This window comes from Ovis canadensis, chromosome 5 (genome assembly GCF_042477335.2).
Source record: "Ovis canadensis isolate MfBH-ARS-UI-01 breed Bighorn chromosome 5, ARS-UI_OviCan_v2, whole genome shotgun sequence".
NCBI lineage: Eukaryota > Metazoa > Chordata > Mammalia > Artiodactyla > Bovidae > Ovis > Ovis canadensis.
In genome coordinates this window covers 32,359,293-32,368,662 of record NC_091249.1, presented here as the reverse complement: position 1 = coordinate 32,368,662, position 9,370 = coordinate 32,359,293, and the positions used below count along the sequence as shown (strand labels likewise).

The window sequence follows — 9,370 nt, the reverse complement described above, 5'->3', positions numbered from 1 at the left end:
TCCAGGCAAGAACATTAGAGTGGGCTGTCATGCCCTCCTCCAGGGGATCTTCCCCACCCAGGGATTGAACCCACGACTCTTGCATTACAGATGGATTCTTTACCCATTGGGAAGCCCCTTCCTTCATTACACCTATCACTAATTTAAATCAAACCCTAATTCGTGTGTGTGTGTGGTGTGTGTGTGGTGTGTGTGTGTGTTCGGTCTCCCCCACTAGGTTGTGAACTCCATGAGGACAGGGGTCTTGGTTTCCACAGTGTCCAGCACACAGTTCAGTTCAGTTCAGTTCAGTCGCTCAGTCGTGTCCGACTCTTTGTGACCCCATGAATCGCAGCACGTCAGGCTTCCCTGTCCATCACCAACTCCCGGAGTTCACTCAGACTCGCGTCCATCGAGTCAGTGATGCCATCCAGCCATCTCATCCTCGGTCGTCCCCTTCTCCTCCTGCCCCCAATCCCTCCCAGCATCAAAGTCTTTTCCAATGAGTCAACTCTTCGCATCAGAAGGCCAAAGTACTGGAGCTTCAGCTTTAGCATCATTCCTTCCAAAGAAATCCCAGGGTTGATCGCCTTCAGAATGGACTGGTTGGATCTTCTTGCAGTCCAAGGGACTCTCAAGAGTCTTCTCCAACACCACAGTTCAAAAGCATCAATTCTTCAGCACTCAGCCTTCTTCACAGTCCAACTCTCACATCCATACATGACTACTGGAAAAACCATAGCCTTGACTAGATGGACCTTAGTCGGCAAGGTAATATCTCTGCTTTTGAATATGCTATCTAGATTGGTCATAACTTTTCTTCCAAGGAGTAAGCGTCTTTTAATTTCATGGCTGCAATCACCATCTGCAGTGATTTTTGAGCCCCCAAAAATAAAGTCTGACACTGTTTCCACTGTTTCTCCATCTATTTCCCATGGAGTGATGGGACTGGATGCCATGATCTTCGTTTTCTGAATGTTGAGCTTTACAGCAGGTGCATAATAAATATTTGCTGAAGGATTAGTCAGAAACTGGCGCCTGTACAGATGGAGACCGGGAACCCGCAAACTCTCTACATTCCCATACCCACCTCACCAGAATTCTGTCTGTGGCTGTGACCCAGCCATGAGTCTCCGGATGCTCCTATCTGGTCCCCACCCCCCCCCCACCCCAACCAGGAGACAGAGCAGACCCAGAGCCTTGAGGGCCGGTGGTTGTAAACAGTTTTATTGATGGGGGGCAGGTGGGGGAGGCAAACTCCAGAGAGGGTCCAGGACTCAGCTGGCCGCTCAGCTGGCATGCATGGTCAGCTGGAGGTCAAGGGGGAGGTCACAGAGGACGGGTGGCATGGGACCCTCTGACCACCCTGGGGCTGTATTTACAGGGGGCCTCCCGCCTTAGCCGTCCCCCAGACCGCCCGAGCCCTTAGACAGCTGCCACTGTGACATCTGGACAGGCCTCCCGAGCCCCCGCCTAAAACCCCTGCCGCATCTCCCCTCGAACTCCTAACCGGCACCTCGGAGGCCCCCGGCCCTCTGGAAGCCCCGGCGTTGGCTCAGCCAACGCCCAGGCCGCTGGGACCTCCGCGCTCACACATAGACACGCACACTGCGCGTGGCCGTCGCCACACACACGCAGCAGCAGCCTGCAGGCACACACGCACGCCTCCCTCCCCTGCCTGGCCCCTTGCACACGGACACGGCATGCACACACACACACACACCCACACACGCCAGGGGCCGGGTGGAGGAGGGCGGCTTTGGGTGGTTGGGTGGGGCAGGGGGAGCTTGGGTCTGCAGGTGCGCTCCCCGCCCCATTCCCACCGCCTCCAAGCGCCACCCCCCGCCCCTCGGCCGCCACCCCGAGAACGGAGTTGTGCAATTGGTTTAGAAAACTGCAAAAGAAACGCAAATTGGAAAACAAACCAAAATCCACGCGCAGAAGGTCAACCTCAAATCCATAGCACATTCCGCCCGCCCCGTCTGCCCGCCGCAGACCGCCTCAGTGTCCTGCGGCTCTGGGGGCGCGTTGGGGTAGGGGGGAAGGCCGAGCCCCTTGTGCTTCCCTGCGGCGGAGGGGAGCCCCCGCCCCCCCGCGCGGCCGGGCTGGGGGTCTGAGCACCCACTTGGGAGCTGGCCCCGGGCTCTCGCTCCTGGTTCCCGTGGCTGGCACCGCCGAGGCGCGGGGCCGTGGCCTAGGGCACGGGGGGCGCAGTCCTGTCGGGGCCCCCGTAGGAGAGCAGGTGGGCCAAGTCCGTGACCGGCCGGGCGTGGCGGCCGCGGGGCCGGGCCTCGCCGCTGTTGATCGTGTGCGTGCGGCGCAGCGCAGCGGCCGGCGGGGCGTGCGCGCCTGGTCTCCGGAGACTGCCTGTGGGCGGCGGGCTCCAGGGCCGCGGGAAGCCGTCGGTGGACGAGCTGTGGTCCGAGGGTCCAGTGGGCGCCGACACCACCCGCCGGCGGTCCGGGCTGGCGTGGGGGGTAAGCGGGAAGTCGCCGTGGGAGGCGCGGCCCGGGCGCGCGGTGAAGAGGCGGGCGTCTGGGGCCGCCGGCTCGCCCGGCGCGGGGGGCGGCTCAGGGGCGCGGCCAGGGGCCAGCAGCAGGAGCGAGGACGAGGCGGAGGCCGTGAGCAGCGCGGGACCGTGTTCCCAGGCGCGGGGGCCCAGGGTGTGCGGGTGCGGGGTGGGCAAGCGCTTCTGGGGCAGCGGCGTCTGCTCGGGCGTGGGCAGCAGCCCGGAGTCCAGGTCGTGGGGGCCGCCCTGCAGCAGCGTGGCCTTGGTCCAGCCGTTCTGCATCAGGGGCGCCAGCAGAGCCTCCGGGGGACCCCCGGGCCCGCCGCCGCCGCCCCCGGCCCGGCCTCCGGGGCCGCCCGCGCGGCGCTCGCCCAGGCGGCTGACGCTCAGCACGGCCTCGCCGCCCCCGTGTGCCAGGATGGCCTCCTTGTCCTTGCGGCGGGCCAGCTCGCGCCGCTCGCGGAGCCCCACGTACCAGCCCACGCTGAAGCCGGACACCACGGCGCCCACCACGAAGGCCGCCACCGATGACGTCACCAGCAGGTTCACCGACACCAGCCCAGCGCGCTCCTCCGAGAGGCTGGCGCGCAGGAGTCCTGGCGGGGAGCGCGGCGTGAGAAGGGCTGCCCGGACCCTCCCCTGCATACCTCCCGCGACCTCCAGCCGGTCTGTCCACCTCTCTGCTCAGGGGCGTCTCTCTGACCCTTTCAAAGCCCATTTGCCCATCCGTCTGTCCCCTGGCATCTGTGTTCCTAAAATCTGTCTGTCCATCTGCCTGTCTCTTGGCCTCTCTCTGCCCTCCCTCCCGTCCCCGTCTGTCTGTCCTTTTCCCACTACCCTATCTGGGACTGGGGCCCCTTCCCAAGCCCTGAGGGACGTCAGTGTATCCCACCCATTCGGGTGTGAGAACCCTGGAGGATCAGGACTTAAGAGTCCCCAGGCCTCCTCCCCTCTCCCCTCTTACCTGTACAGGCCCCTAAGCCTGCAGTGCTGGCCCCAGACACGTCCTGCTCAAAGGTGGCTCTGATGGGCGGGGGTGGGGGGGGGTGCAGAGAGGCACGGTCAGTGGAAACCCCTGGCACAGAGCTGTGGTTGGTGGGGGTGGGGGACTCCAGATCATCAGGTGACTCAGTCACCCTCCCCCCACCTCCCACTTCCCCAGTACCTGGTGCCGGGGCTCAGGAAGACACAGGAGCCATCGGGGGCCCACCCGCAGTAGGGGTCCTGACTACCAACGCAGTTCCTAGGGCAGACAAGGGACCCAGCAGGCAGATCAACCAGGGTTTCTGCAGAGGCACCTCTTACCGTCAGCTCTGGGAGTTCCCAGGACACATCTGAGCAGTAGGGGCTATTCCTTCTCCATTTTACAGATGAGAGAACTGAGGCTCAGGAACGTTTACTTTTGTCCAAAGGACAGAGCCAGGATTGGAGCCCAGGTTTTGGATCTGTGCTATGGCATCACTACTACTATGATGGTGGGCACAGGGCCAGGGTGCTCCATGTGGAGGGCTCACTCTGAGTCCATGAGTGTGCCAGTATTTAGCAAACATCTGTTCCCTGGGCCCCAGCTTCTGCTTCTCTAAGAAATGTCTGTCAGATCCCATCCTGCTCTGCCCACAGATCTCTGGGGCTCCCACCTCACTCTGGGGGTGGGGGAAGGAACCCAAGTTCTCCTGAGGCTCACAGACCCTGCCCAACCTGCCCCGTCTTCTCCCTCCCCTTCATTCACGCTGCTCCAGCCATAGAGGCCTTCTCACTGTTCCACCAACACACCCAGCATTCCTGCCCCAGGACCTTTGCACATGCTCTGCCCTCCGTCCATCGTTCAGAGTCAGAATGCTGTTGGAGCCTGCACTTGAACTTCACTCTCCCCTTCTTTCCATGCCCACCTCCCTTCACTTCCCTTGCCCACAGCTGGCCGGGGGCAGGGGGCACTCACTTCATGCATCCTGAGTATTGCTGGCAGCGCGCCACGGGCACTCGGACCACACAGCGGGGGAAGGCTGCCAGCAGGCCGCCTGAGGCCGCATCCAGCTCCAGGCTCAGCAGCCGGTGCCCTGTCTCGCCACCTCCAGACCATCCACACCTGGGGGTGAGCAGACTGGTAAGACTCAAGGGGAACGCCCTGTCTCCCTGCCCGCTGGCCCTGCCTCTTGACCTCTGCCAGCCTCACCTGTCAGGCCGATAGGTCTCAAATTCCTCCAGGAAGACACTGGGCCCTGTGGTACCTGAGGCACTGGCGTTGGGCCAGACAAGGAACTTGAGGACTGTGCCTGCCTCAGACCCCAGGAAGACAACGGTCTGGTTGCCCCAGGGGCCGGCGCCCACGTCCACAGCCACTCGGGTCAGCTGGTGCCTAGGGCCAGGGTGGAGCAGAAGTCAGGCTGCCGCCCAGCCCCCATGGCCCCTTGTGTGCACTCGGAGACATCACCCACGCTGCGCAAGGTGGGCGTGGGCGTGGCTCCAAGGGTGCACATCACAGAGGGAAACAGACGCCCAAAGCCAGCTCCTCCCTGGGCTCTCCTGCCTTCATCTCCCCATCTGCCTCCCTCTCTGTGTCTCCCTCCATCTCTGTCTTCCCCTCGTGTCATGTCAAAAGTGGCCCCTATGCTCCCTTCTCGCCCACCACCCTGGCCTGGGCTCTTTTCCCCACCCAGGCCTGGCCACCAGGACCCCAGCCAAGTGTAGGAACTGACCGCATCAGAGTTCGAACAATCCAGGGTGCATGGCCCAGGGAGGGCACGGCCTCGTCCATCAGAGGGTGAGTCTTGACAAAGTTGAGGATCTCGTCCGGGAAGGCGCTCGAGGCATTGTACTGCATGCCAGGAGCTGCGCAGCACCCGGGCCTGGGTGGGGGTGAAGGGGTGGTCAGGGCAGACCTAGAGGCCCCCCACTCAGGGGCTCTGATTCACTAGGGTGCCCTTGCTCCAAGGGCCTCAGTTTTCTCCACCTGCATAATGGCTACAGCTGACCTCTGTGCTGTGCTGTGCTTAGTTGCTCACTCGTGTCCAACTCTTTGCGACCCCATAGACTTTAGCCCACCAAGCTCCTGTCCATGGGGATTCTCCAGGAAGGAATACTGGAGTGGGTTACCATGCCCTCCTCCAGGGGATCTTCCCATCCGGGGATCAAACCCAGGTCTCCTGCATTGCAGGTGGATTCTTTACCATCTGAGCCACCAGGGAAGCCCAAGAATACTGGAGTGGGTAGCGTATCCTATCTCCAGGGGATCTTCCCGACCCAGGAGTTGAACCAGGGTCTCCTGCATTGCAGGCAGATTCTTTACCAGCTGAGCTACCAGGGAAGCCCACAGCTGACCTCAGCAACAGCCAAACAACAGCCTGGGAGTCCCAGCCCTCAGTTCAGGGTCAGGATCCTACCCGGGTACCCACTGCAGGATGGAGGGGCCTCTCACCGGGGCCGTGGCACGTGATCCTCTGGCACGGGTGTCCAGATGGACTCAGGGGACTTCTGCTCACGGAAGCGGCCCTCAAACACGGCAGCCACCTGTGTCATGTCAAAGGCGCAGACAGCCGAGCCGGGGATGCTGTAGGTGGAGGCAGATGAAAGGAAGTGGTGAGCCTGGCGGGGTGGGGAACTGCCCTGGGCAAGCGTGTGGAGGAGTGTTTGTCCTCTGGAGCAGTCAGACCTTCACTTCCCTGGGCCAGAGTTGCTGCCCACCCATCCAATCCAGTCATTCCACCATCTAAGCAGTTCTCAGACTGGATCACAGCTCAGTTCCTCCATGGCCACCCATGTCCAGGTGCCCCTGTCACTTGCCTGGATGTCCAGTTTCCCAGATGCCACTCTTCCTCCCTTTCAACCCATTCCCGAGAGAGTTTTCCAGAAATGCAAGTCTGACTTGTTCCTCTTCTGCTCCTTACCCTGCCATGGCCCCCTAGGGCCCTCAGGATAAAATTCAGGCTCCTCCCCACAGCCTGCCACCTCCCTGCTTCATATCCTCCACTTTCCTTCTTGCTCCCACCGCTCTAGCCTCCTCCCTATGGTGTAAACATTTCAAGCTCATTGGAGCCTCAGGGCCTTTGCACATGCTGTTCCTTGGCACACTCTTCCCTTTCTCTCCATCTCATACCCGTTGATGCCTCTTCTAGGACACCCTGCCTGACCCTTCCTCCAAAGGCAGAAAATAAAGATGTGCCTGCATCTGCCAAGTTTTGGCCAGAGGGCCTTGGAGGGTCAGTGTCTGGCTTGGTCCCCCTCCTGGCCTGGGACAGAGGCCTCCTGGGAGCCCTGTTTTACCCAGCACAGGATCTCTGGGAATATGTGATGAGTGAGCGTAAGAACTCTCCCCCTGCACCCACTGACCTGTTGCTGGGCGTGGAGAAAACAGCAAGGACCACGGGCCGGCCCCCCAGGCTGACCACGCCCGTGACAGCCTGCAGCACGTTGAAGTAGAAGTGAGAGTCCCCCGGCACAGAGCAGTTGAGCCGCGCCTTCAGGAAGGAAGTCCACTGCTTCTCCAGCACGCGAGGAGAGCCGCCCATGTCATTCTTGCAGACCCGGGCCACACGCGACACCACCACCTGAAACGTCAGCGGGAAGACAGGGGCCTGAGCCCCATGTTCTGCCAGGCCCACCTGCAGGCTGCAATGCCCACCACCCAGGATGGGATGGAGGAGGCTAGTCCTGGCTGGCTGTGAGTCCCTGGCCAGGCACCCTAGCCCCCTGGGCACCAGATTCCCTGGCAGAAATGTGAGGATGGTGATGACCACAGCCACCAAGACAACTGTAATCATCATTGCCTCCACTGATGGATCCCTCACTAGGTGCCAGGCACTTGATCCTCATCCTGTCTCACGCTCCTCCCGAAGCTCTACAGAGGAGGGCCTATGATCCCCGAGGTACAGAGGGGAAACTGAGGCACAGAGAAAGGGAAGTAACTGAAGCCCAAGGCCACACTAGTAGTAAGTGGCAGTCTGTGCACTTAACTGTCTGCATGGATTGAGAGATGGGATGGATGGATAGGTGGTGCAATGGAGGTGAACGGATGGATGGATGAATGGATGGATAGATGGGTGAATCTGAAGGGACAGTGATGGATAAAGAAGATAATGAAGAAGGAGATAATTGGTGGATGAATGGGTGTGTGGATGGATAGATGGATGGATGGATGGGTGGACAGATGAATGAGTATGTGGATGGATGGATAGGCAGATGAAGGAGATAATGATAGATCATTATCATGGTATATCCATGGGTGGATAGAAGCTTGAATGGAATGGATGAGCAGGTTAAGAGGAGAAGCTGGAGGCTAGATAACTGGATATATAGAGGGGTGGGCAGGTGAATGGAGAGATGGATGGCAGATGGATGAGTTGATCAGTAGGAGGACAGATCAACGGATGGCTGGTATATGAATGAATGGACAGGTAGATGGATGAATGGATGAAGAAGCCAACGAGTGGGAGGTGGATGGATGGGTTTAGAGGTGCACAGAAGGTGAGGGATGGATGGATGGATGCATGGAGAATGGTTGAGGCAGGGGTGGGCAGATGGATAGATGGATAAATGGTTTGATGGAAGTGTGGGTGGGCTGAAGTTGGGTAAATGAGAGGGTGGCTGAGTGGGCAGACCTATGGGCTGTGGTTGATGAGTGGATAAATGGATGGTAGATGGGTGGATGGACAGACAAACAATAGCAGGACTGGGACTGGAACCACGGGTGTATCAGACTTCAGACCTGGGACCCTCACCCAGGGCTACTCCAGAAATGTATTCAGGTCTCAGGGGCCTGGTCTTGCCTAGAGTGGAGGGCCCTGAGGGCCAGAGGGCTGCTCTCACCCTGGGTGGAGTTTCATGGACCCAACCTCTGCTCTCTACTTCCGATGACTGGAGCCTCTCAGCTATATGCCCTACTGCAAGGGCCTCTCTAGGAGGGGAAATAGGACCTTACCTTCTCCAGGTAGTTAAACTCCATCGCAATCTCCCGGAAAAAGAAATAGATGTGGCTGCCCCACTCCACCGCGTGGACAAAGTATGGCTCTGTAGGAGAGAGGGGTCAAAACCCATTTCGTGATGGGAGAAAGGGAGTTTCTGGAGCTGGGAACACAATAGCCTGGGTAACTGCTTTTACAGTGAAGGGGTGGGGGGAGAACATCAGCTGATTACCCAGGCAAAATAAAAGACACACAAAGTTTGTGATTTGTGTGTGGGGGGGGTGGGGGGAGAGTGGGTGTCAAAATCCTAAAATCATTGTGTCTACTTTCCGCAAACAGCAACGTCTACTATTTTGTCCTCCTCCTGTGTTGAGCTGAGCTCCTGCTGAACCCCTAGTACTGTTCCATTTCAGGCTGCTAAGCCACTCATTTCCAGCAAGTTCTACCTTATACCCAAGTTAAATCTCTCCTCTGACTAGATCGTCAAAGAGGCCAGTAGGTTCTAAAGAGGAGATGGGAGTTCCCTGCCTGTCTCCTCTGGGACTTTATTTTGGTGGGGAATTTGACAAATGTGAGCCCTGCCAGGCCTGTCCCTATCGCCCCACCTTTGAACCACTTGGAGTCATGTTTCACCGTGCGCAGAGTGGGCCGGTCCCCGAGACTGCGGTAGATGACGGCATCGATGGCGAGGAAGTCAGTAACGGTGGCTGTGAAGAGCATCCCTTCTGGGTGGGTGTGAATCAGGGGGAGGCAGGTAAGAGATTAGACTGTAGACCTCAGGGGTTGGGGGGGTCAAAACCTGATCTTCAAGAGTGAGCCCTGGTACTTCCCTGGTGGTCCAGTGGCAAAGACTCCATGCTCTCAAAGCAGGGGAGCCAGGTTCAATCCTGAACAAGAAACTAGATCCCACACGCAACAACTAAGAGTTCACAGGCCGCAACTAAGACCGATGCAGCCAAATAAATAAATAAAATATCTAAGAAAA

The 9,370-nt window shown here is 59.2% G+C and overlaps 1 protein-coding gene across 3 annotated transcripts in view; it reads right to left on the bottom strand.

Moving 5' to 3' along the window:
- Window positions 1-1,185: 1,185 nt before the first annotated feature.
- Window positions 1,186-9,370, bottom strand: part of SEMA6B (semaphorin 6B) — a 44,494-nt gene continuing 36,309 nt past the window's right edge. For all 3 annotated transcript variants that reach the window (XM_069589391.1, XM_069589390.1, XM_069589389.1), the window contains exons 8-17: window positions 8,991-9,110; window positions 8,403-8,491; window positions 6,815-7,032; window positions 5,904-6,035; window positions 5,185-5,334; window positions 4,662-4,844; window positions 4,428-4,574; window positions 3,654-3,731; window positions 3,453-3,511; window positions 1,186-3,084 (exon numbers count right to left, since the gene is read on the bottom strand). In XM_069589391.1, the coding sequence (XP_069445492.1) occupies window positions 2,174-3,084; window positions 3,453-3,511; window positions 3,654-3,731; window positions 4,428-4,574; window positions 4,662-4,844; window positions 5,185-5,334; window positions 5,904-6,035; window positions 6,815-7,032; window positions 8,403-8,491; window positions 8,991-9,110 (2,087 nt within the window). In that variant the 3' untranslated portion in view covers window positions 1,186-2,173. The remainder of the gene's footprint in view (window positions 3,085-3,452; window positions 3,512-3,653; window positions 3,732-4,427; window positions 4,575-4,661; window positions 4,845-5,184; window positions 5,335-5,903; window positions 6,036-6,814; window positions 7,033-8,402; window positions 8,492-8,990; window positions 9,111-9,370) is intronic.